The 27078-nt window shown below is 52.6% G+C and overlaps 1 protein-coding gene across 8 annotated transcripts in view; it reads right to left on the bottom strand.

Moving 5' to 3' along the window:
* The window catches only part of MEGF11 (multiple EGF like domains 11), a 362683-nt gene that overhangs the window by 22691 nt on the left and 312914 nt on the right, over window positions 1-27078 (bottom strand). For all 8 annotated transcript variants that reach the window (XM_054565250.1, XM_054565252.1, XM_054565251.1 and 5 more), the window contains exons 11-15: window positions 8180-8300; window positions 7139-7302; window positions 6116-6218; window positions 1189-1335; window positions 707-841 (exon numbers count right to left, since the gene is read on the bottom strand). In XM_054565250.1, the coding sequence (XP_054421225.1) occupies window positions 707-841; window positions 1189-1335; window positions 6116-6218; window positions 7139-7302; window positions 8180-8300 (670 nt within the window). The remainder of the gene's footprint in view (window positions 1-706; window positions 842-1188; window positions 1336-6115; window positions 6219-7138; window positions 7303-8179; window positions 8301-27078) is intronic.

The raw sequence follows: 27078 nt of genomic DNA, 5'->3' as shown, positions 1-27078 counted from the left end.
AGCTTCTACCTTTGCACTGTTGTTAAGTAGTCAGGATTTCTGTAACTGGTGTTAAACCATTGGTACCTTGGAATCAGCCACAGGTGTAAATATTGTATCATGGGCATTTACAAATGTTACAAATCAGGGCTCTCTGCTACAGAGAGCCACTTTAGCAGTACACCAAAGCAAGTTAAGCTTCCTCTCCCTTTTCAACTCCTGTTGAGTGGTAGAGGTTGGCTGGAGTTGGTGAGGCAGGAAAGCTGGTGGTGTGGGATTAGTGATGTTGGCCTGAGTGCCAGGGGAGAAGGGCCGGAAAGTTCCCATCTCCAGCTGAAGCCAGAGCCCAGTCCTCTGAGCTCCCACAGCTTTTTCTGTTTTTACCACTTGGCCCTCACATAAACCATGCGGACCTGACCTATGCTTATCTCACTTTTCATCCATTTAGCATGGGCTTTGGAGTCAGAATTTGTTTCTTGCTTTGCCACTTGACAGCTGTGAGACCGTGGAGAAATGATTTAACCTCTGATCCTGTGCCTTTAACTGCATCATGGCTTTGTCTCATGCCTTGTGATGCCCAGGTCTTAGAAAGGCAGGCCCAAGCCCTGAAGAAGCAAGGAGCTGCCTCCACAGAGTATGAGGAGAACCCCCCCAAGCCCCTTCTTCCCTGCCACTCCCCTCCCAGGACTCCTCACCTCCCTGGCTCCGTTGTCCCCTGAGACAGTACCTTGGTTGCAGAGAGCTCCAGAGAATCCAGGGAGGCACTCACAGATGCCGCTGACGTGGTGGCAGGGTCCACTGCTGTGCACGCAGAGCGGGCATGGCTGGGCACAGCCGTGGCCATAGAACCCAGGGGGACAGACTGAGGGCAAAGGGGAGATGTGGTCAGCAGCCCAAGGGACCCCAGCCAGCCTGGTCACCCCTCTGGTCCCACACAGTGATGAAGGTAGGCTCCTTAACAATGTGGGGAGAGCCACACCCACCCCACTCCTTGGAGGGCCTGTCTCTTTCTGCAGAGAGGAGCTGTGCTCCGGTCCTTGGACTTGGGGACAAAAAAACTAGGGAGACAGGGGTCTCGAGGTGGGGATTTGATGGGGGCTGACTCTGAGAACCCAGCCTCTCTCAGGTCAGGACTAGTTCCACCTGGGAAGGGGTTGGGGGATGAGCCATCTGAAGTCTGGGGGATGGGGTGGAGGGGCTGAGCCTTACTTCTCTGGCATAAGGGTCCTCGGAAGCCAGGGGCACACTCGCAGCTCCCATCCTCTGGGGAGCAGGAGCCACCATTCTCACAGTTGCAGGAGACAGAGCAGTTGGGGCCCCAGCGACCAGGTGGACATGTGCTGTCACAGCGGATGCCTGTGGGCCAGAGGCAGACTCAGATCAGTGGTAAGAGGGGCGAGGGCAACAGGAAGAACGGTGGGAAGGGCACCCCATGCCGATGAGGAGGCGGAGGCAAACAGTGTACCTGGGAATGGGGAAGGAAAACCCAGCCAAGGCTTGGCCTCTCAGGGAGGGCTTCTAGGAAGAGGCGATGCTGAAACTGAGTCCTAAGGGCTAAAGGGAAACTGACCAGGTAAAGGAAACCCTATGTGCAGAGAACAGGAGGCAGGAGGGAGAGTCATGCCTTGACAGAAAAAATAGTGCCGTGGGGACGCACCATAAAGTGTGAAATGAGATGTGGCAAGAGATGAGGTCGTGGGATTAAGGGACCAGATCATGGAGGGCCCCCTTCATTTTTGACATGTTAGCTGGTATCCAGGGTTAGGCCTGGGAGAAACCAACTACGGGGCAAGTGAGTGCTGCTGTGAGGGGCTGCACGAGCTGGGGGTGGGCTGCACGCCTGTTCACGTTAGCCCGGGCGCCACTGCTTCTCACTGGGTCCCGGGCCCCAGCCGTCAGCTCCGGGGCAGGGGCCCCGAGGGGGGCGCAGGGCCTTTCCAGATTCTTTTGACCACCATCAGCAGTGCAATATGTATTTTATATCAGATGTGCACACATATGCATTATAGAAACCAAGTCTTTGGAAAATGACACTTACTGTGTATGACACACTCTGATATTTTCTCTGCACTGTGATATAGTCTATTCTTAAAAAAAAAAATAAAGCAGCTAGCTGTGACCCAACAAATGGATTTAATGACCCTCAGTTTGCTGAAGGGTGGCCTACAGGGAATGGATGGGATTTCTCAATAAGAAAGAGGAGCAAGGCCTATACATTCTTTTTGAGCTGAATGAGAGGACGTGTGTGTTGGCGGTGATTACCTCCAAAGGATAAAAAGAAATTTTAAAAGGCCTGAGGCTGGGGGCCCCAGCTCTAGGGGGCGGTTTGCTTCCAAGCAGAAGGGCTTCTAGTCTCACGCGTATTAATTAGGTAAATGGACCAGGTAGGCCCTGGAGACCAGTGTGGCTTTGGAAGGTGTATATCAGAAGCTCAGAGAGGAGCAGAATTCGTATAAAACTCATGTCTGCCTTGTTATAAAGGCAGGGATTTTGAGAGAGAGAAAGAAAAAGGGAGGAAGATACTCAGGCCCGTAAACAGAGCCACTCCCAGCGGCGGTGGGAGAACTGTGTGATCAATTAAGAGGTAGGCTGGAACTGTACGAGCCCACCTGGGCTGGTGGGGAAAGGCGGGGCAAAGCCAGCCGAAGAGAACAGAGAAGGAGGGGAGGCAACAGGCTTCACTCACCCTCCAGTGCCTCATTCTAGCCTAGCACCCTGCTCCCTCTCTGTGACGGCTCCTTCTCACAGCAGGCTGGGGCCTCAGATGCCCCTCTCCAGGAAGTAGGTCTCTGTGTGGAGGGCGAGGGGGGAGCTTTTCCCCAGGGGGTGGGATCTTTCCCCAGTGAGAATCTGGTGGCCCCCTTTCACCCTTCGACAGAGTCTCTCCAATGGAGTGTCAGGTGCACAACAGGTGCGTCCTGGCCCAGCACCATTGATTGACTGGAGGGGAGCCTGGGGAAGGGGAAACCACGAAGCTGTGCAAAGCCAGAAGCTGTGATCCGTCCCAAGGAATTCCTTCGCCTGTGGTAGCTGAAAACCCAGGATTCAGGCTGCAGGCCAAGAGATGCTGCTGTTCCTGGAGGGGCGCCCTGGACTAAGGTGGACCTTGCCATCGGACGGGGACCTCTGATTCCACCTGTGCATCAAGTATTCTTTGTCAGCTGACCAAGCTCATGTGTCAGATGTAGACCCAGTTCTTTCCTAGAACTATATGCAAATGTTACTATGATTCATAAAACGCACTTCTTATGAAACACCCTGAATTTATTGGCAGCGTTTTGCTACTGTTTGCCTCCAAGTGGTGGATATTAAAAGCACAGCTCCTCTCATATGTGGGATCCTCAGAATGTTTTCACGTTGGAAAGGGGTCCTCTTCCTTGGAGATTAGAACCGCAGGGACAGGTGATTATGCTCAGAATGCAGGTGGCTGCAAGGGCGCACTGGGCTCTAGGATTGGACAATTATTCTATTCTAGGCCTGGTTCTGAGGGAGTGGGGCTTTATGTTTGAGCTTCTTTTATGTTCTAAGAGGTACCTGCAACTTAGGACAGCAGGACCTAAGTGGGGAGAAGGGCCCAGGGTTCTCTGTGTGGAGTGCCCAATTCTAGAGGGGACTTATTAGTGTGGTCAAAGGGGCCGACCTGGGCCTGGTGGGAGGCTCTCCAACTACTGCTTCTGAAGTTGCATAGCTTTGTCAGCTGCCTTTTCTAGGCCCTGTTTCCCCTGTAGTTGAAGGCGCATAATAATTCCTCTTAGAGGTCCGTCCCCTTCTAATCCGTAGGGACTCTCCCTGCTTTATTTTCCAGGACCCTCCATGCATCTAATATGAGGATGGGCTAAGCGTCCTCATATTGTGACCTCTATCTAGTTCATGCCACAAGGCCAGCAGCCACTCAGCAGTGCTCATCCTTCAGGATCTGCTTAGGGTGTGCCTTCTCCAGGAAGCCTTCCTGGATGTCTGCCGAGGAAATCAAACATCTAATTGACAATCACCAGCATACAGTTTTGTCCCCACCTATTATCTGAATGTTTCATACATATGAATCCTGTCTCCCCCGTGAGCAGTTTGAAGACAGGGACTATGGTTTCCTGAGACTTTTGACCCTTCTTTTTCAGTGCTTCAAGTGGACAATGATGCCATCTTGGTCATTTTTGCATCTCTGGTGCCCAGCACAGTGTCTGGTACACGGTAGGTGCTCAGGGACTATACCGTTTTTGAGTTTTGCCATTCACTGCCGGGCCTGACAAGAGTCCTGGCCGCGACACAGTGCTGGCCACATGGTAACTGCGAAATAAAGACTTGGTGACTGCTTGGGTCAGGAAATGCTAATCCAGTGAATAAATGGCTACCCCTGAAAATGCAATCCTGTGTCTTCCATCCCTTGTCACAAATGTCCTGAGAACTTGGGCACCTCCCTTTTCTTATCTATAGCGTGAACAGATTGGAATATATCATCTTCAAGGTCTCCTTCACTTTGAGAGGGAAAACCATATGTAGTTATAGGCCAGCTCATTTTAATTTATCTCAGTAAACATGTAGTAAGCACCTTCTATGTGCAGGGCATGATGAATTAGACATGACACCAGTCAACAAGAAGCTTGTGGCTAATGGGGACTGGGGGAAAAGACATGTGCCCACTTTGGGCCCAGAAAAGCCTGTGTTGCGCCAAGACACAAGCAATACGCCAAGAGCCAAGGAGCCCAGGGTGGCTGGGGAGGGCGCACCGAGCGGGGGCTGGGGCCCGTAGCCCTTCCCCTCCCCACCCCGGGCTGGTGTCCTTCTGCACGATAAACCTCAAGACATCAATCGCTCCTTTGAAATGACTTCAGGACCATGTTTGGGGAAATTAGTTTTAGAATAGCAGAGGATTTGCTGAAAGGTTGTCCATCAAAGACAGAATTTCTAAAGTACCAGATGTCATTAAAATCTTACCGGCTCACTTGAAATTAAGGCAATGAAAAATTAAAGTGGATTTCTACTTGGCTCCAGCTATGAGCCTAGGGTGCCGGTGTACCAAAGGGCAGGGCAAGGGAAGGTCGAAGGTGCTGCCGAGGAAGCGATGTCCCAGCCCTGAGCTGCTCAGCAACTTTCTGCTTGTGGAGAACAGAGGCTGCTCAGCAGCCCGGTGTGAATTATTCATCTGAGTACATTCACGGCCAGCAATGCCTGTATTTCTTTCTCCTTGGGACTGGCTAGTAGGTGGATTCACCCAGAATGTCATTATTAAGCATTTCCTGCATTCAAGTTTACATTTACTGGGCACTTACTCTGTACTAGGCACTGTTAGTACTTACAACTCATCTAAACTTCAAAAGACCCTGTAGATCTAAGGATTATAATTATCTCCCTTTTATGGATGGCGAGTCCAGGCTCAGAAAGGTTAAGTACCTGCCCAAGATCACAAATCCAGGCTGTCTGGCTCCAGCTCTGCATTCTTAACCGCTCCGTTGCCCCTGTCTCAGTGTGCGGCAGGCAGGGGATACAGCGGTGAACAAGGTGGGCGCGGTCCCTGCCTCCACAGAGCTGATGCTCAAGGTGGGGAGGCAGATAATAAACAAATAGTTACTAATCTGGGTTCAGTGACTATTGCAAAAAGAAAAGCGTAGGGTATTATGGAGTTACTAAAAGGGATCCTTACATAGTCTCAGCTAGGTTGAGGGGGAGGGTTGTAGGAGGGAGAGATCGCCTGGCTGAAGGAGATAATCTTGAAGTTGAAATCTGGCCGGTGGTAGCAGGTGAAGGAAGCGGCAGGGAAAGGCTGATGCCATATGTTTAGAAGGCGGGCTGAAAGGATGTGGAGAGACTAGGACGTAGCCTGGGCAAAGGAGAAAGTTCCTTGTCCCTCCCTCCACCATATCTTCTGCAAACACCTTCATCCACCAGGTGTCAGCCTTTGTCTGATTCTTTAGTAGTGTGCCCCTATCCTTTAAAGACAGCCTGCAAATATGTGTTCAATAAATATTTGTTTAGTTCAACTGAATGGAATGGAGGACTGAAGGCCGGGAGATAAAGAGAAAGGTATGTATTTAGGGAGTAAGAAGAAGAAGGAGTGATGGAGAGAGCAGTCAAGAGAAGAAGGAGAATGCCAAGAACCAGTGTCACCAGACCTGGGAAGGGGTGAGGCAGGAAGGCGTACCTGTCCATCCGGCCAGGCAGCAGCAATGGCCCGTGACAGGATCGCAGCCATCAGCGTGGCTGCAGTCACAGCGCTCGCTGCAGTTCGGCCCAAACGTGCCATCCTGTGGGCAGACGGGAGAGAGACACGATCAGGTCTGGACCCCCAGAGCTTTACACATTTCTGTTGGATTTTGATGACAAAACTGAGCCACTGCCCCACAAGGACGCAGAGTAACTTGGGCTGGGGCACAGTGGGAATACTTTTTATAATCGGATCAACATAGCCACGAAGCCATTCCAAATAATTCTCTGGCTACATTAACAGGAGCATGGGGTTGGAACGAGGGAGGTGATGGTCCTGCCCTGCTTCTCACTCGTCAAACTCAGAAGGCTGTAATGACCATTAATTAAAACTGCAAATGAAAATGTGCTTTGCAAATTGCAACGCATCACTCACATGTGAAGAATGACGATTTATTCTTTGTTACTGTGGAAGAAGGTGGTACTCATTCAACCCTATCACATCGGTTGGTTTAACTTATTTGTATCTTAGACTGAGATCCGGTGATTAAGTCTAGGTGGTTATTGCTGGGTCGTGCTTGGTTTAGTCCTCCCACATGCTGATCATAAAATTATAGACGCTGGAACCGGAAAGACGCTTAGACGTATCAAGGAATGGCAACTGTGATGGCTCAGTAAGGGCTGTCCTATAGCACTGGGTCGTGAAGGGTTCTGAAGCTGCATTTGGGCTCAGGCAAATATGCCCAGTCAGCTCTCAGCCCCCTTACCGAGAGCTGCAAGGGGGAAGGGATGCCACGTCGCCATATCACCGTATCTGGCGAGTGTTTGCCCTTTTCTAGAGGAGAGGGTTGAGGTCCGCAGTAGGAAAGTAGCTGCAGAAAGGTTAGAACTGGGGCTGAGACCTGATCCAAGGTTGCCACACGTGCTCTTCTCCTTACACCTCTGTGGACAAAATAACCACAGGGAAAGGGGATACGGGAACGTTGGGCCCACGGAGTCCTTTCCAGCCCTGGCCACTCACCGGGCAGGGCAGCTCGCAGGTGTCTCCCAGCCAGCCGGGGGTACAGGAGCAGGAGCCGTCGGTGGGGCTGCAGGCCGCCCCATTGGCACAGGAGCAGCTCTCATTGCAGTTCAGGCCCCACGTCCCGCTTGGACATGGCAGGGTGCAGTCAAGGCCCTGCCACCCTGAGGGGAGGGCAGGAGGCTGTCAGGTCTCCATTCAGGCCCAGCATAGCATTCTGCTCACTTCCCCCAAACCCAAACTTCTCTGATAGCTGAGTTAGGACCCATATTCCACATAGAGTCACTCAGAAATACGCACGGTTGTTACGGGAGCTGGGGCTAGAGTGCAGGTCTCCTGCCTCCCAGCTCCCACTGTTTTCGCTGTGGGCTGAGGACCCTACCTGGGACAGGGAACCACGTGGGACCGGGAGCCAGCCACGGCGGGGAGGGCTATGCCGGCCTAGGGTGCAGTCAGCCGGCTTATCCCCGGGCCCTTCGCTTTGAGGACAGCCTCGTTTCCCACTCTGCGGCTGGTCCCTGGCCTTTTTGCCCTCAGATCCATTTCTCCCCTTCCCCCGCTCGGCTCTGTGTCACCGGGGGCCAACCTTGGTAGCTGCATGTCCCAAGCTCCCTCTCGCTGGCTCCGGGATGGGCTCGCCAAAGGGACACCTGGTCCACAGTCTGGAGGGTGGGAGCGGGATAGATGCCAGGTACCTCTTTTTCTTTCCCTGCCTTGGGCAGGGCCTCAGTGCTGGCTGTGTCTCCTCCCTGAGTCAGCACGGCTGTGCTGTCCCTCTGTCCATGTCTCGGCTCCCACCAGGTGGCCCTCGCTCCCAGGAGTGGTAGCAGCTCCTCCCACAGGGGCAGCCTCTGAGTCGCTCCTTCAGCCCCTCTCACACCATGGTAACAAACCCCCTTTATTGCATTCCCACCCTTGAAGTCCCTGGCACGGGTTTCCTTGGCTGGAGCCTGACATACAGGCTCCCTGCCCCTTCAACTGGTGGCCCCCCGACAGTGTGCACATCTGGGGGGGATGGGCTTGGGAAAGAAGGCGCATTACCTTCTTTGCAGGTGCAGGAGCCATCTACTGGGGAGCAGGCACCGCCGTTGTTGCAGCTACAGACAGACGAACAGTTGGGGCCGTAGGTCCCTGCTGCACAGGGAACTGCACAGACCTCGCCCTGGAAGAGGAGGAGGCGAGTTTTGGATCAGAGGGCGCCCCATGCTGGGCAGCTATGACGTGCCTGGGCGGCCTCTCCTTACCCAAGGCATCTGTGTTCTAATCCCTGGGATCTGCGAAAGTTTCCTTGGCAAAAGGAACTTTGCATGATTAGGGACCTTGAGATGGAGACTCTTGGATTGCCCAGTGGGCCCAATCTAATCACACAAGTCTTTAGAAGTAAAAAGATAACCAAAAAGGTAGCTTTGAGACATCTCCCACCTGCCTGCACTGATTTTGAGGAATGCAACGGCTTCTAGAAGCTAGGATCAACCCTCATTCTACAGCCAGCAAGCAAAGGGGGACCGCAGGCCTACAACCCTAGTAGCTGAATTCTGCCAACAACCTGAATAAGGAGGAAAAAGAGTCTCCCCTAGAACCTCTAGAAAGCAACAGGGCCTGCCAATACCTTGAATTTAGTCCTAGGAGACCCATAGTAGACTTTTGACCTACAGAAATGCAAGATAATTTTTTTTTTCAGCCACTAAATTTGTGCTAATTTGTTACAGCAGTAATAGGAGACCAATACAGCGATCCTCATCAGCTGGGGGAGGGTCGGGCTTCCACACCACAGCCCCCAGGGAACTTGACCCAAGTCTGTATTAGGTCACAGGCGGCACAGAATTTAATCCTTTGTCTCTCAATCTTATTTGATTGTCACCAGCAACCCCATGGCACGGAAAATAACTTCCTGTCCTTATTTACCTGAACCTCAGAGAAGTTAATATACCATTCTATTCTTGCCTTGTATAATGCGCAATTTTTTGCCCAAATTTTTGAGGGAAAAGTAAGGATGCACATTATACATGGGTAGTACTGATTCTGTATCTATGCAAATGTTCTTAATTATTTTATTTATGCTTATGCATTAAAAGTGTAACTCTAGAAAGCAATAATGATATCCGTGGTGCAAAATAATACCCTGGAATATGATAATCAGTTTTGTTTCTAAATACAAATAAATAAAAAATTGAATTAAAAAGTTAAAATGAAAGATTTTTTCCTTGAAAGTTTGGGCCAAAAATGCATTATACATGGCAAAATACAGGCAAGTAATAATAGCTAATGCTTATTAAGTGCTTTCTCAATACCAGGCGCCATGCATACATCATCTCATTTAATCCTCACAAGACCCTCAGGAGATAGAAACTAATGCCTCAGCATCATTCCTGCTGAATAGACAGAACAATCGTATGGAGAAGTTAGGTAACTCAGCCCAGGTCATAGAGCTAAAATAGTTGGTCTCTATTTGAACTCAGGCTGGCTGCTTAACTATTCTGGTACCAGGTATCCGAAACCAGCTTCCCTGGAAAGCATTCTCTGTGATGGAGGTGAGTGAGCTCTTGAGAATACCCGCTGTGCGGGGTGAGGGATGCAGGACTGGGTGGAGGGAGAGATTGGACTGAGGTGCAGCTGCAACAAGGGCCTCAGCTGATCTGTGAGGAAGCTCTAGAGCTGGGATGGTCCTTAGAATTGTTCCGCCAGGGGAAAGGGAAGGTGAGCCTAAATACCCCCACCAACCATTGGACATCCACTGTCCCAGGAAGCGGGCAGGACTTCACATGAATCTCTTTGGCTGAGGGCCATTTCTGCAGAGGGAATCAGCCTGGAGCCTCTAAGTTCCCTGCAGCTGGGAGGACGGAATGCCTTCATCCTAAATTGTGAATTTGGGTGGCCCACTATAGCATCCATCACAGCCGGCCTTCTTGGGTGGGCTATTAGCTCCAGTAGGTAGTTCAGAGTGAGGGCAAGTTACAGGAGGGCCAGGATGGGGCTTCAGAGGCCTTGGAGGGGGGGCGCGAGGGGCTTCGGTTAATTAGAGAAGAGTGGGGTCCAGGTGGGAAGAGTGTGGACAAGAGTGCAGAGGAATGAGAACATGGAATGTCCTAGGGTAGCTGGAGGGAGTTGATTTGTGTAGGGAGGGGAGGGGGATATTTAAAAGGGGAACGGGGAGCCTTGACTGCCAGGTAAGGGCTTCGTTCTCTGAATCCCCCAGGACGTGCCTTCCCCACTCAGAACCCACTTTGGAGCTGTCTGCTCTAGTGCATGTGGTCACGGGATGTTGAATGCCTGCCGTCTTCCGCTAGGGAGTGTCTCCGGCCAGCCCCCGGGTCTTACGCCTAGGCTCACCGTGGGAATGCCCGCTCGGACTGGACCAGGAGACCAGAGCTTGTCTGGGCCCCAGCAGCTGTGTGACATCGGAGAGGTCGCTACCATTCTCTGAGCCTCACTCCCAGCATCGGTGAAATGACAGACTTGAAGTAGAGGAGCTCACCTCTCACCTCTAAGGGTCCTGCAGCTAGCTGGCCTCACACCGCGTAGGTCACTGGGAGACCCATGATTACAGGCCCTTGGTGGAGGGAGGCCCCTCTCCAGCCGTCTTCTCCTCCTGTCTCGCCTGTGCGGGCTGTGCGTCAGGGAGGACGGACTGGGGAGGCGGAGTCCTGCAGCAGAAGGCTCCCCCGTTCCCACTCTCCCCCCCGCCAGCCCCTGGTGGGCCCTGACCAGCTGGAACCGGCCAGTGCTCCCATTACCCAGACAACTTTAATTTTCCCAAGACTATAAATAGCCCATAAGAACATATTTAAGCTCTGAGCTTCTTGGGTGCAAATTGTATGCACAGTTCCCGATTTTATCTGCATGAGTTTACACGGGAGCAGTTTCTCTCCTGGAGCCCTCGTTGGCGTCCTCAGTCCTGGTCCTCCTCGGGGGCCTGTGTGCCAGCTGAGGGTCTGTTGGAGGGGCTCAAAGAGGGCTCTCCACCCTGGCCCTGTGCCAGGGGGCAAGATGCAGGGCACACCCCTTGAAATACCTGCTCCCTGCTAGAATGCTGCACCTGGGCCCCCTGTTCTCCCAGCACAGCCCACGCAAGGACATGGACTGTCGGCCCTGGGAGGCCACCAGGGGGAGAGGACTTTCTGCTTCCCAAAGAAAGAAGCAGAGACTCAGAGAGGGGCAGTGACTTACCCAGGGTCTCACGGTATAATAGTGAGGGTGAAGGAGAAGAAAACAGAACTTCCTTCCAGAAGGGGGGCAGAGCCCAATGGTTAGAGAACGGACTCTGGTGCCACCCTTCTGTGTCACCTTGTGCAACTGACTAAATCAATTGGGAACTCAGTTCTTCCATCTGTAAAATGGGAATAATAACATCCCTGCTTTATAGGATTGTTAAGATTAAATTAGTTATCCAATGTGAAGCAGATAGAGCAGTGCCTGGCAGGCAGAAAGCACTATGGCTATTATTATGGCAAAGAAATAATATTTCTTATAAAAAGCATATGCAAAATAATCCAAGGTTTCAGGAGAAGGCAGCTCTGGAGGAGGGATCCAACTCTCATTCAATGAACAAATTACTGGGCCGTTTACAGGTCACCTTCCAGCCATGTCCTCTGGGCTGGCTCCCCAGTTCCTCTCCTCATAGATGAACAGGCTGGAACTTTTACCACCACACACATGTGCCAGGAGCTTCTCCAAACACTTTCTATTTGTTTGTTCCTAACAGCAAAAAACGTCCAAATGGAGAAGCGGGCAGTTTCTAAAGCGCGCAGTGTGCCTGCAGGAATGTGAGCCCCGCACCGCCAACTCTGAGCGCGCCTGTTTCCACATTGCTGTCCCAACCCTGACCCGGTTCAAACTCCTCAACCAGCACAAGAATTAACAGTAAAACTTTTTGTCAAATTCCCCACCTCTGGCCTCTGATCTGAGGGGTAGGCCTGGTGTGCAGTTGATCAGCCGTCTCTGGCAATTGCCGTGTCACACAAGCCAATTATCAACCTAACTTCTCAGGTTCAAATTAACAGCGCTGCCCACCTATGGCATCTCCCAGCCTATCTCTGGTGATTGCCAGGGTGCCCGTGCCAACCCCCAACATACAGGCCCTTGCTCACCCATACACCTCCCCAGTTTGGGCACCACAAGCAGGCCTTAGTCATGGCGTGGCATCGAGCCTACCGGGGCCATGACTTATGCCCGCACAGGCTTAGATAGTCAGTGTGCACACCAGTGAGGCTCAGGGTGTTTCTCTCTGGGGGTAACTTTCCACATCTGTGTAGATTCAGGTATAAATGTGTGACTCCTTCCTCATCCTCCCCTCCTGCTGTGTTCCCTCCCCGGCCCCCCAGCTCTGCCTTGGTGTCACACTGGGGTCCTGGCTGGCTGGCCTGCCTGCCTCCATCTTGGGCTGTGAGTTCGGAGAGACGCGAATCTGGTTTTATTCACATCTGGAGTCTCAGGGCTTGGAATCCTGCTAGTACATAAAGGGCCCTCAATAAATGTTTGGTTAATTGAAATGAGATGTTTGTGTGTATGTGCTGGCTTCTCCTGTAGTCAGAACCAGAAGGACTGGGCACTTTCCATATGCTTCTCTCTCACGCCAGGTAATTCAACAAATGTTTGCTGAGTGGGGGCCGACGCTGAGCCAGCCCTGGTAGTGGCTCCAGGGGCGCACCGGGGCCTGAGACTCATCTCTGTCTCTGGCAACTCCCAAGGCAATGCCCCCGGCCACACACAGGCCTGCCTCCTACTGTTTATCTGTCCGCTCATTTGCTGTCTCGCCAGTTTGACGAAGCTTCACGAGAACGGGGACCTTACCTGTCTGGGTTGCCCAGGAGCTCCAGCTCAGAGCCTGTCACAGAGGGAGGCGCTCTGTAAAGAGCGCTGAATAAATGAGTGTGGGCCTGGTGGGCTGGGATTCTGTGGCTCCCATCACACACAGGGGGCAGAATATTATCTGGTCTAAGGACGGGTCCCAGGCTACTGCACAGATTCTAGGCCGCCCCGGGGGCTCGTCAAGAAGAAAAGCCAGGCCAGATCCTGGTCTATGGTCCCATGCTGCACCCTGCCACCTCTGTCCAAACTCTGCCGGCCAGGCTGAGGGTCAGAAGTACAGCCAGAAAATTACCCTGTTGGCCTTGAGTGTATACATTCAGAGAGACAAGACCCTCAGAGCTGAACAGGATCTCAGAGATGATCAAATCCATCACCTTCATGAGAAGGAGATGGAAAGTCAGAGTGTGTGGAGCGGGGACTTGCAGGCCAGTGCTCCCCAGAGGGCTGGCCGCAGGGACTGTGTCTTATCCATCCCGCTACCCCCAGCCCAGTGCCTGGCCCACCCCAGCCCTGAATTCACATCTGTTGATCTTTTCACACCCTTGGAAAAAGGACAAGATGAGAGTCCAGGTCTCATCTCAGCTCAGAGACCTCACATGCTTCACATAGCTTAGCACCCCTGCCTACTCTCTTGGCCAGGAGTATACCCTACGGCCCTTTATTGAAGCTGTTCCCTAAGATTTCTTTCTTTCTTTCTTTTTTAGAAAGATTTTATTTATTTATTTTTAGAGAGGGGAAGGGAGGGAGAAAGAGAGGGAGAGAAACATCAATGTGTGGTTGCCTCTCGTGCGCCCCCTGCTGGGGACCTAGCCCACAACCCAGGCATGTGCCCTAGACTGGCACTCAAACCAGTGACCCTTTGGTTCACAGGCCGGCATAAAATCAACTGAACCACACCAGCCAGGGCAGTTCTCCAAGATTTCTATCTGGAATTCCTATACATCTTACTGCTGGGAAGCAGCCTTCTCTTCTGACAAACTCATGTTCATGCTAGGTCTTGGTTTTCTTATTAATTATGTGTGGCTGTTGAAATCAATTAGTCTCCCCAGCTTTCACCACCGAGAACCCTTGTTAGTATCCCCCCTCTACAAAGCCCTCTCAATTTGAAAGACACTGCTGTCACTCTGTGGTGTCTAAGGCCAGTCATGTTTTCAACAGGTGCAGTTTGGCCAGTAACCATGTGACTCTGATGGCAGCATCCTGTCCACCGACCATGACCTAGAAATGCCCGTGATGTCACCTACAACCAATCAGAGCTTCTGATCAGTGCACGCCAACCTGGAATATCACACAGAGTTAATTGAATTCTAATTAAAAGCAAAAACAAAACGAAACAACCTTGGCGTTTTAGTTAGCTTCATTAGTGGCGTTTTAGTAATAGAAGTTTGCCCAAAGGCTTTCTGAAATGCTCAAAACCAGACCCAGCCCCCATTTAAAAAAAAAAAAATCAAATGTGCAAATCTTTTGAGAGGAAGGGAGCATCCTAATTATGAGTTTAAAGCCCTGGAACCCAAGTGCCCATGTTTGCAGCCCAGCTCTGCCTCTTCCTAGCTGTGTAACCCTGGCAACCTGCTACAGGCTTTGCAGGGGTCTAGCTGGGAGCCACAGGAAAGGTCATCCCTAAGGGCCCCTCAGCTTTGACGCTCTGAGCATCTTCTTGCCTGCAGTAAGGGTCTCAACCCAAAGGAGTGAGGAATGGTGGGAAGGCAGGCCTAGAGGTGGGATTCCTCCTGGGCCTCTATGGGTCGCACTGGCTGGGTGGCCTCCTACTCTGCTAATGTGCACTTGGGACGCCCACTCCTAATGGTGGGGGAACGGCCCATCGTGCCGGAGCCAGAAAGGATCAGTTGATCTATCTGCCTTGCTTTACAGGTGAGAAGACTGAGGCCAAGAGCGGGAAAGCAACTCGCCCGGATCGCTCAGCCAATGCTGGGCAGGGGTGGGTTTGGAACTTGAATCTCCTGGCTCTCATTTCAAGCAGAGAATGCTGAGATGTGGTGAAACTCTGGGATAGCCCGGGCTGCCCTGTTTGTCTCAGCAGCACGTTCACCACCTAAACACACAACATCCAGACGACATGGCTTTGACCTTGAGGAAGGGCCACCCACCAAGGCCCAAATGCTTTGGCCCTCTCTCAATCCCACCTCACCTACACAGCAAGCGCACACCCCCGGCCCAGGAGAGGGAGCCCTCCACTTCCCACAGGGGCAGGTCACTGAGGTTCCCTCTTCTCCTGGGGAAAGCCAGCCAGTCCTGCTCAGTGTCCTCATTCTGTGAATGGAGGATGGGTGTGAACTCTTCCTCCCATTTGAAGGCCTGTTAATTATAGATGCAGCATTGGCTATTAACATCTTGAACTTGATTCGAAAGAGCTTCTGGCAGAATGGAACCCCCTGCGCTGCCCCTGCTAAAGAGATGCAAATCTCCCCTCCACCTCCCACCAGCCTCCCTGCACAACGGCACAGGCCCAGACCCCGGTGGATAATGAGTTATATGTTCTATTAAATTTGTTTCAAATGCTGTTTATTGAATTTTCTCCCCTGCAATATGCTGCTTTGTAGTTTGGCCCTGTTTGGGAAAATTAATCAACAGCTGGGTTCCTTGTGTTGATCATCCATTTTCCTTGCAATGGGCAGGAGGTTAATGAGTATGTTTTGGAGTGGAAGGAGAAGGAAGATGGAAAGTGGTTGACCCTCCCTCACACAAAAGCGGGAGGCAATTGTGCAAGTTTGTCTCTGGGTCCCCTCAAATATGTTCTGTGGCGGGGGAGGCAGTGTAAATGGAGTGGAACTGGGTTTTTCTAGATCCAGGCCAAAGGGGTGGGCGTTCTCTCCTGCCAGCCTGTGGGGAGCTCAGCAGAGAGGACTCTGACAAGAACCGGGCGAGTTGCCTTGGCCCAGACGTCTTCTTGTTGGAGCAGGAAGCAAGATAGGGTTCTGGGCCTGGGGTCAGAGTACATGAGTGTAAGTAAAGCAAATGCCCTGGCTCAAGGTGACTTGGCCTCATTCGTTCATCCATTTGGTCCATAAACACCTGTGGAACATGTCCTCTAGGCCAAGTACTGCGGTAGGCCCTGGGTTCCACTAACTTTGGCTCTAGACTGGATGCGACCTCGGGTCCCTTTCAGCCCCCATATTCCTCAACTCTCTCCCTGCCCTCCCACGTCCTGAGCATGTTTCCCTGTTACCTGCCCCTTTGAGGCGTTTACTGCAATGGTATTGAATTTTAAAAAGTCGGTTCTCATCCATAGATTGTAAGTTTCCTGAGGGTGAGAGCTGGGTCTGTTTTATTCAACCCTGCTGCCCTGGCCCTAGCACAGCGCCTCCCTGCCCACAGTTGGCACTCAGTGCATATGTAATAAACTCAGTCATTCAGGAAATGTTTGTTAGGCACTAGTATGTGTCACACACTGTGCAAGGCCAGGTGATACATGGTGAGCGCAGAGCTGGTCCCTATCTTCATGGAATTTACTGTCTCATGGTTGGAGGGGGCTGTGTGGCATGAGAGGGGCACAGGCTGGTCCCCTCCCTACTTCCGGATGTTCTGCAGGCAGCCTTCGGTGGCCTCGCTGAGCCCTCTGGTTGCTTCTGTTCTCCTCTCTCCCCTGCTATTCCTGGAGTTTCAGGGCCACCAGTGCAGGCAGGGTTTTGGTGTCCAGTGTCACATCAATGCCAGCGGCACACACGCGGAATGTGCTTTACTGCTTACAAAGCCCCTTGCCAGGCGAGTGTCTGCTCTGCCACACAGAGTGCCAGCCCTGGGCTGCGGCGCGCCTCCTGCCCACCCTTCTCAGTCAGCCCTGCTCCCAGCTCCCAGGGCTTAGGCAGTGGGATTCCCAGGAAGGGAGCCTCACTTGTGACTTTCCAGGGAGAAAGAACAACGCATGATCCACAAGAGAACAGCTCAGACAGAACGCCAGCTGCAAAGGCCTCTCAATGCAGGGCAGACCTCACTGGACCTAATTAGTGTGTCACTGGTAAGGCAGCCACTGACAGCGGATGCATGTTGCGGAGAAGAAACTCTGTCTAAGACATGAGGAGCAGAGGGCCAGGGAGATGAGCGAGAGGGACGGAGGCCGCTTGTCACAACCACCTCCATTTCTTCCTCCCTGTGCTGAGGGGAAATGCCCAGGGCCCTTGTGGCTGAGTTATTCTGCCTGGCTCTCATGGGGGAGGGGTGGAGAAGCACCAGGCCTGGGAACCCTGGCTCTGTCCAGAATGCATGGGCTTTCAGGGACCTGCGGCTGCGCTGCACAACTCTGGAGGTGCCACCCACGTGACAGGTGGCCTGGTTGGAGGTGTGTGAGTGGGTTTTGTATCAGTGGTGTGACAGTTGAGGGGTACGTTTAGCATCTGCGTGTTGGACATTTGGGTCGATCCTGGGCACAGAGACCCAACGGTGTTTTGATCACGATGGCTTTGAGTGAAGAGTGCAAGGTATGGACATGCTGAGTGCGTTCGGCGGGGGTTGGCTGTGTGAGGGGGGTGTACGTACGTGTGTACTGCAGGACCCAGATCCTCCGGGGGTGTGAGGCTGGGGGCGTGGGCCCAGGGCAGTGGCAGCAGAGCCAGTCTGAGCATAGTGATGGTGACAATGTCCCAAATGGGAAGCAGACTGTGGGAAACAGAGGGTCCTGCCCAGGCCAGTGGGAGTTGTTGACTCAGGTCCAAGCAAAATGTGGCACATTCACAAGTTAGGGGATGCTGCTAAACGTCCTGTCAATGAATGTCTATGATCACACTTTGTGCAGGAGATTGCACCAGGCCTGGGCATGGGCTGGGGCCAGGAGGGTGGTAGGATGGGGAGAAGGTAGGGACGCAGGGATGGGTCAGTTAGGCCTGTCTCCCGGCAGCTTTCTATTTAGTAGAGAAACAGAAACATCCACCCCGTGCCACCAGAGTGGGCACGCCAGTGTCAGGGCTGAGGGGGAGCTGGGGGACGGGAGCCCGGAGGTCAGAATGGCCCAGCCAGAAGACCTGGAAGGCCAAGCTCCACACTTTGACCTAAGGACAGAGGTGGTCCCGAAGAGCAGCAAGGGTTTAGCCTGCTTTAGGAGACCCTTCCTCCAAGGCAGGAGCCTGGGCCTCGCCTTCCTGTTTGAGAGGCTGAGAGCCCAGATTCAGGCAAATCCAATTGCATATCCTTTGTGGAATCATTTAAAAAAAAAAAAAAAAATTGTAGCCTGAATGCAAAGAAAGCTCCAAAGTTGAAACCTGAGAGGCTTTACCAGGGAACAAGCAAGGAGTGAGGGTGGGAGCAGTTGCCTCTACTGTCTGCAGGGTCCTCCCCTCCTGTCCTCCGATTCCTGTACATTATCTAAGTCTTAGCAAAGCTGGCTTCCTCTGCACTCTTCTGGCTCCTGGAGGTTCCTCAGCCACGTTCCCACAGAATGCTTCACTACCCGTAATGCGGGCCTGGAACGTGCTCCCCATTTAAGGCTTGGAGTCCTCGGAGGGGCCAGTTTGAAGGGAGCTTAGTTCAGATCAGACTTCCTTGCAGGAAGGTACTTGGTGGCTCCCAGCCTGAGGCAGAGTCTGTCTGTCTGGGGGCAGGGGCGGGGAGGGTGGGGGCGGGGGTGGGGGGTGGGGGGGAATTCTTCCCAGCATCCTTTGTCTGGCTAGTGGCTCAGCGCTGGGCCTGGGCGCAGGGAGTGTGGAGAAGCTCAGAGTTGTGTAACCTTGCTAAGCCTGTTCCCTTGTGTATTAAAAAGGCAACAGAGGCATCTGATCTCAGAGGGCTGAGATGGGTATGAGAACATTTTGTGTCACAGCACATACGGCAATCCTGATGACCTCTGGGTGCTCCACCCACACCACGGCCTGTGCTGCCTGCCGATTCAGCTCTGCTGGCTGGGGCACCCCTGGGGCTGGGGTGAGGTTTCACCCTGGTGGGGGCAGTGGGGACCACTCTGGGTTTGGCCACAGAAGGGGCAGATCGCAGAGAGGTGGCAGGAGGGCCCGTCAAGCCCATGGGCACTGGAACCTGACTGTTGGGTTCAGGTCCTGGCTCTGATACTTATGGGACCTTGGGCAACATATTTTATATTTTTTCAGCTTTGTTGGGGTATAACTGATAAACTTTGTCAAGTTGTTGTTAACCTCTCTGTTTCAGTTTCCCTATCTGTGGCATTATAGTAGTACTTTTCTCCAAGGGTAGTGGCAAAGACTGAGTAGGTTGATCTGTGTAGTGTTCTTAGAATACTGCCCGGCCCAGAGGAGGTACTGGAAATGCTTCAGGCATTTTGGTTATTACACATGGCCCAGTAAGAGCCCAGGCCACTGCAGGTGGGAGAGAAGAGACTAAGGTTTACCTGCTCTGGGCTGTTTCTGTAGTGCTCGCCGTTTACCCTCCAACCACCCTGCAAGGAGTTTTCTGGGAGAGGTGAGGGCTCAGAGGTGACCTTCAAAGTCACCCAGTCAGCAAGTGGCAGAGCTGAGACTCAAACTCAGATTTCCCTGACTCAATGCCTTCCTGGAGCTTTCGCCGCTCTGCCGAGCTGCCTAGATGGAAGAACCTTGGGGAGCGATGGCCAGCAGCGTCTACTGAGCATCTATTGCATGCTGGGTTCTCAGGCTCTGATGCCACCATCTCCCGCCACAGGGCACAGAGGGCAAGTACAGCACCATTTTGTCACTCCTCTGCTCGAGACTGCAAGAGCTCTCTCTTGCCTGCTGAATTCAGCACAAGTCCCCACCCTGGCATGCAGGACCAAGCCTGCTTTTCCTTCCACTATTTTCCTCTTCAACCCTGCTCATCTGGGCCTGAGGGCTGGGGAGCCCTGGCCTGGGATCCCTGTGCCTTTCTCAGGAAATTAATACCCCTCTTCAGAACTTTTAGGGCAGGCAAGGACGACTATTTAGTAGTGTTCCTGCAGAAAAATCTTGAGGATATAAATCTATTTTTTTGCATTTACCCCATTGTTAGTTTTCTTATTAGCCCCACCTTGAAATAATTTATTCATGACCTTTTCTGCAACATCTTTCATTTTCCAGACATAATCACATCTTCTGGCAGGAATCCCTTCCCCTCCTGGGGTCCGTAATTACTCCTGCAGATGGGATTATTGGTGCTAATGACTAAGGGGGGAGACGGCTGGGAGGGGCCCTGCTGGTGGGGGGGGGCGGTTCTTGGAGCCTGAGTGCAGGGGGAGCGGGAGGGGAGAGGGTTCTTCCTTTGTTCCAGAACCGTAGCCTTGGCGGGGGTTGGTCTCCGGACCCTCGTGCCTCCGGGTGCACATACCCTGAGCATTTCTTTCAGTCCTTCTCAACAACTAGTTTCAGCTCAGCTTTACATCAGCCCTAGGATACAGGGAGCAGGGTTGGTACCCCCGTTTTGCAGAAGATTAAGTTAAACCACAGAGAAGTAAGGTGACTTGGGCAAAATCAAAGAGCAAGTTGGCACAGGGCCAGGGCTGAACCCCAGAGCTGTCTCCTGGCTGGCCCTCCCTTTAGCACTGATGTCCCCTCCAGCACAGCTGCCCTGAGGTGAGTCTGGCCTCAGAACCATAAGCCCTGGGTTAGGCCCAGCTCGGTCATCTTCATCGAGACTTGTAACCATTCTGAACATCGGTCGCCTCCTCTGTGCAATACAGCTGATATTCACACTGCCTTCCTCGCAGGAAAGCTCTGAGGACTGACAAGCTCTACGTGTGAGATGGTTGAGCCCAAAGTAGGGAGGGAGACTGAGGATCCCAGCCTCCTCTCTCCTCAAAGACAAAGGTCGGGAGGTCAGTAGGCTCCAGATGAGAAATGAGGTTGCAGGGGTGGGGCTGTCCCCTCCTAGGACAAGGCGTGAGAGAGCATCAAAGCTGGTTATTTGCCACGTGACTAAGAGCGCAGGCTCTGGGTTCACACAGCTACAGGCTCAGCTCCTGGTGGCCACTTATCAACTAGGAAGGCTGTGTCACCTCTCTAAGCCTCAGCTGCCTCATCTGCAAAGTGGGGATCCTAACAGCCTACACACGCAGGGTTGCTGTGAAGATTTAAGTAAAATACTGTGGGAAGAGAAGAGCGCCGAGCCCAGGACCCGCCTCAGTTACTCAGCGCTCAAATGTGGGCCATCCTCACACCAACCTGGTTGTCCCCTTCCTCCAGACATTTCAGGGAGGCTCCCGTGACTCCGGGCCCTACCCTCTGGCGTGTGTGGGGCGGCCAGAACTGTGCGCCAGGAGGGGTGGAAATGCTGTCAATGCCAGGGACTTGGACAAAAAGGAAACCCGAGCGCCTAAAGCATGGACGCTTCAGGCCCACGCTGACAGCTGCTTCTGCGGCATGGAGAGAGGTGCGGGCCCCCAGGCATGCGGCCGAGCCTCAGCTTGGCGCCCCAGCAAGGGGGCCCTGGTCAGGGCATGGAGGGCTGCGGGCGGATGGTGTTGTGGCATGCGGCACGTTTATATTCGAGAACAGAAGAGCCAGCAGTTTCCCCTAATAAACCCACAAACTGCAGGGTCCCCTAGGGGGAAGGCTGGACTCCACCTTAGAGACTTAAAGCCAATTTTCCTACTTTGCTCTGTGATTGCCAAAATGATTGAACGCCTAGGGACCCCTCACCCCCACCCCATCCCTCTCTGCCCTGGGAAAATTGGTAGGTGTCTGCTCTGGGGACAGCAACTCAGAGGTGGAGATGAAGGTGGGCAAAGCAACTGACTAGGAATTAGTTACGCCACCTGTTTTCCACTCGTTCTCCCAGTGATTTGCTGTGTGACCTGATATATGTTATATTCCCCTCTGGACCTCAGTTTCCCCCTTTGTAAAATGAGAAGAGGCATGAGGGAAGGGCTGAGCATTCTTTCAATTCTGTCCTTCTGAAGAATAACTCCTGTTCTGCGCTCACATCAACCGTGAAGGGCAGGCATTATTAACCCGCTTTATAAATGGGAAACTAGATCTCAGAGAGGCTAAGCCTGTTGTCTAAGGTCCATAGCTACTGAGCAACAGACTTGGGATTCTAATCCTGGCATGTCTGACCCCAGAGTCCCTGCCCTTTGCCTCCAGTGTGTTTTCTTTCTACAACTACATAAGGAGCCTTGACATTCATTTACTGAGCATTCGCTATATGGCAGGCTTTGTTCTAGGCATTGTCTAATTCAATCCTAAGAATAACAGTGTCATATAGTATCATTATTTACTCTGCTTTATAGATGAAAAATTAAGACTTAAGAAGCTTAAGTAACTGGGCCACGGCCACCCAGCAGGCGATGGCAGAGCTGGGCTTTGAGTACAGGAGTGTGTGTGTATGTGTGTGTATTTTTGGATCATTTCAGCTACTTTGCATTACCTTGGCTCCTGTTCTTACGCAGGCATGGCAGCGAGAGTTGAACCCCTCATCCCGAGCACAGCATCCAGGACAATCTTTTAGTATAAGAATTGGAAAGCCACTCAATGGTGGGAAGCGGGGAGAGAAGTTGGTTTTCTATTCTTGAGGTCGATAGTCTGCAGACCTCAGTTTGATGAACAAAACAATTAGAACAGGAAATGCAAACACATGGTACACATGTCACCCGGCTAGAATTTTCAGTCCACAGTCTCTTCTGGCCTCGCAGCTGTCCTGAGTCCCTAGTTGCAGCTTAGGAGCCACACAAGAGGCAGACATGCACTTTGCCCAGCTTGAGGGGGGTGGAGATGGGCTGGGGGAGGGTGACATCTTTAAAGGGCATCAGAAACCTTGGAGGAAAATTCAATCACTGCTCCACTGATCTGGATTTTCATAACTCTCCCCTCCTCCCGCCTTCCCCAGCCAGGGCAGCCGGGGTCTGCGTACAACCTACCGACAGCACGAAGAAAGGGGAGAAAAATGTGGAAACGAGTTTGTTCATTTGGGTGATGGAGTACCTGCCCCCCTTGCCAGCATGCAGGGTTCAATAACGGCAGACAGGGCTTCAAAAAATTGCAGCATAAATAGATGAGCCCTTTAAGGTAATAGAAATTCTGTCATCCGGGGGAGAAATATAGGCCCCGAATCTCACAGGAGGGGACACCAGGCCCCTCTCCTCCGCCTCCCATGCTCCTCACCCCCATTACAGCCAGAGCTGAAAGGCAGCATCTGTGCTGAGGAATGAGCAGGGGGCCCCTTATCTCCTGCCACACAGGCTCCGCCGGGGCGGTGGAGGCTGGGGGAGCAGGTCTGGGAAATCAAGTCTTTGCCGCTCCAGCAGTGACCTCGCAGGCTGTTCACTCCAGGTGCCATGGTGGCAGCAATTAGTCCTAGGGCAGCTCAGGAGGCTTCGTCACGCTGGCCGCCTACGTGAGGCCTAATTAAGGGAAGGTGGCCAGCAGAGGAGCACAGCGGGGCTGAGAAACTGGTCTCCTCCGCCCTGAGATGAGAAAGTCTATTCTTGGTTCTGTGGCTGCCCTTGGGGACCCAATAGCCCTTGGGGACCCTGCAGCTCACAGCCAGGAGGTAATTTCAGCTCTGCTCTCTTCCTCTCACCCCCTTTCCTACCTGTACCCTCAAACAGGGCACTCAGGCCGGGGCCAGTCAGCCTCGTCAGGTGGGGGAACCCTTGGGGTAAAGAACAGCAGCAGCAGCAGTTGCCGCATCAACGCTAATAACGGTAATAATAGCTAGCACTTGTTGAAAGATTACCAATATGCCAGGCATTTTAAATATTTCATAGACACTAATCAATTTAATCAGCTCAATAATCTGATGGACCTCAGGACTTCACTATTACTCCCCCTTTCGCATATGAGAAAGCAGAGGTGCAGAGAGGTAAAGCGTCTTGCCCAAGGCCCCACAGCTAATAAGCGGCAAGGCTAGTATTTGAAGGCAGGCAATCTTGCTCCAGAGTCTCTTCACAACCGCTCTACGGCACCGCATAAGGTAGAAGCTCACACCATTTACCCAGAGAAGCCAGGGATGATGTTGGGAGACAGCTGCTCCAGTCCCACTGCCGCTGTTTCTCCAAACTGCCGAGAAGCTAATGGGTAGATTCAAGCCCCAGCCCTGCTGACAGGGCCCACTGTGAAATGCAGTAAGTTTCTGTCCTATAAAGGTCAGTTCTGGAAACTTCTGCTTTAAAGGCATTGTTCTTACCAAGAATTCATTTTAAAAAATTATATATATATATATCTCTCTCTCAAGATGTTCACATAGTAAGCATGGAGTGGGAGGTGTAGAATTGGAGGGAGACAGACTCTGAGTATGAACCATGTTCTGTGGGAAAAGGGAATATGGAAGGGTTAATTTTGAAGAGAAGGGTATTCAAGGAAGACTTCATGGAAGAGGCAGCCTTTGGTCTTAGCCTGAAAGGTGGAGGAGGATTTTCATGGACTGAGATAAGAATAGTGGGAGTGGGCTTTGTAAGAAGGGCAAAACCTTGAGAAAAGGCACAGCTGAAGTGCCAAAATAGACACTGTGTTTAGGGAAAAGTGAGTTCTGTGTGGCTACAGCAGAGGCTTGTGGCAGGACTTGGTAGATGAGGTTAGGGTAAACTCACAAGTTTTTTTTTTTAATCCTCACCAGAGGACATTTTTTTCATTGCTTTTTAGAGAGAGAGGAAGGGGGAGAGAGAGAAACATCGATCAATCCTTCCCCGACCACTGTACACACCCAGACTGAGGACCAAACCCACAACGTATGCACGTGCCCCACCTGGGAATCAAACTGGCAACCTTTTGGTTACAGGATGATGTTCCAACCAACTGAGTTACACTAACCAGGGCAAAACTCACTAGTTTTGAGTGTGGGTTACAGGAGGTCTGGGGTCTGAGCTTTATCTGATGGATATGAGAAGCTGGGAGAGGGGTGGTTTGACTCTTACCGCTACAATTCAGCCAATCCTAGGTGGCTGGGGAGTAACAGCCTCACTTTCCAGATCATTCCTCACGTGGACACTCCCAGGACTCTGCTCGGCCGAGACCCCTGACACCCTCACTCTTTCTTCCCCTTCTCCCCACCCCCCACCCTGGTTCACCCTGGTGTTCTGACCAGACAAGGAGGATTCTGGGGACTAACCAGGCCTGAGCAACCTGCCCAAGGTTCTGAAACAGTGGCCAGGGCTCTTTCCCAACACCCAGCAGCCCCGGTTTAATTCTGCAGTGGGGCTCCAAGCGACTCCCCCGGTGCCGCCATGCTAACGCGCCCAGAGCCTCTCCCGCCTCCATCGCTATGTCCATCTCCTCAGACATCGGCAGGCGCGTCCAGCCCACAGTGCCTCCTGAGACTGACCGTTTAGGGCGCTGGGGTGGATCTGCCTAGGACAGCAGCGGTGGGTGTTTGTGGCTCCCCCGGAGGTAGCTCATTCTCACACTCCCCTGGAAAAGGGCGCTGGGCCCGGGGAAGCGATGTTCCCCCACTACTCTCAGAGTTCACTAATAACCACTATCATTTTTACAGGGTATCTACTGTGTTCCAGGCACTGAGCTGTAAACGTGCCACACAAAGTTTCTCACTCTCACGTTCAAGTCTCCTCTCAACAGGTGAGGAAATTCAGGCTTCAGCAGGATAAGTGACTTGCCTATAGGCAGGGGGGCATTGAAGGGCCAGAATATGAACTCAAATTTGTGTGGTTCCATAGTAATCTGCCAATCAAAGCCGGTCATCTAACCTTTGATAGTTCAGTGGCTCTCACCACTACTGGCTTCGCGAGCCTGTGCCAGGTGGGACTCGTTTCTGCTCTATATTCCCATGGGCTCAGGGGCTGGAGCAGGCCTGTCACGGGGCTGGCTCCAAGGGGTGGTTCTGCGCTACTTCATCAGCATGTCTCACGTTTATATGGAGCCATTCTTGGCCTTAAGAAACTCTGCTTTCATAGAGCTACCCCGATAGCTCTTGGCAGAGGGAGCTCTGGTGGGAAGGCAGGGCTGAGGGTGTGACCTCACATCCATGATTGTGTTGGCTACTTACAGACAAGAGCAGGCAAGGCCGATGCGACCCCATCGCATAGCTGAGGAAATGGAGGCCCAGCGAGCTAAAGTGACATGCCTAAGGTTGCTGAGCCTGGGGTCAAGGTCTCCAAAGGGCTCTTTTAGTTAGTTTCTACTTGATTGCCCATCCTAAAAACCTTTCAGGGAAAAAGGGAAGTGCATATATTCACACACCAAACAATAAATAAAGGCAGTAATAATTAGTACTGACCGAGGGACATTTGAGGGAGGGTCTCAGCCACGTCTGCCCTGCTGATTGCCCCAGTCCCCCACCCTCACCAGGGCTGGCTAATTGCAGGAAGTCCATTCACTCTGAAGCGGGGGTGAGGGCCACTGTGATGACTTCCCCCTCAGAGAACGGTGCGTGCGCGGAGGAGTCACACTGGATGAGAACCGCTGACTCTTCTGTAATCAGCTCCAGCGGCTCCTGCTCAACACCCGACTGACCGGGCCCAGAAAGGCCTTCCTGCGTATAATGAGGCTGGGCAGGAGGGAATGGATGGAAATTTGTAGGGCTCACCAGGGAAGGCTGGCTCACAATCTGCCTTAGCTCCAAGCCCCAGGCAGGGGGGACTCCAGAGTTAGATGATTTCTGTAAGTGCTAAGTCCCCCAAAGTTCAAGGGCAGGAAGTCATTTGCATCCCAGAGGAGTGGAAGAGAGGCAGTAGCCTGGCTTCCAGATTGTTGGTGCTCCAGCCTGAGGGGCAGTGGGCATGCAGACACCAGCCTCCTTAGGCTCTCCCAGCATCCAATTCCTCCTCCCTCCAAGGAGCAGCGCCCAGGCAGATAGTAGGAGGTAAAGAATGGGGAACAGGGAGGTGGGACTGCCCGCAGGCCCACAGACAGTGTACACAATCAAACCATACTCATCTCAATGACCCCCCCAACACACACACACACAGCCCCTCCCTGAGCCTACTTTACCTCATTTCTAACCGGATGGGTGTGCCCTGACTGGGTCCATGGAATCTGCATAGGAGAAATCAGTTCATCTCCCTCTACAAACTCATCACGTACAGATGGAGGAACTGGGGCCATGAATGTGCCCAAAGCCACAGACCGGCCCCAGCAGCCAAGCCGTGACTGGGGCCCGCATGCCCCACCAGCAGTCTGGTGTGGTCAGTTCACTTCAGCCTTAGTCGCCGGAGCTATGTGAGACTTCACTCCCGAACAGCTCTCACCTGAACCCCAAGCCCAGGGCACTTCATTTTTCTATGGAAGTTATGGACAAAGCTCACATCAATGGAGGCAAATCAGAGTCAAACT

Source organism: Pteronotus mesoamericanus, unplaced genomic scaffold (assembly GCF_021234165.1).
Source record: "Pteronotus mesoamericanus isolate MK-2021 breed Mesoamerican mustached bat unplaced genomic scaffold, CSHL_Meso_final contig_164, whole genome shotgun sequence".
NCBI classification, from domain to species: Eukaryota; Metazoa; Chordata; class Mammalia; order Chiroptera; family Mormoopidae; genus Pteronotus; species Pteronotus mesoamericanus.
Note: the sequence above shows the minus strand (reverse complement) of the source record. Positions and strands in the feature narration are given on the sequence as shown.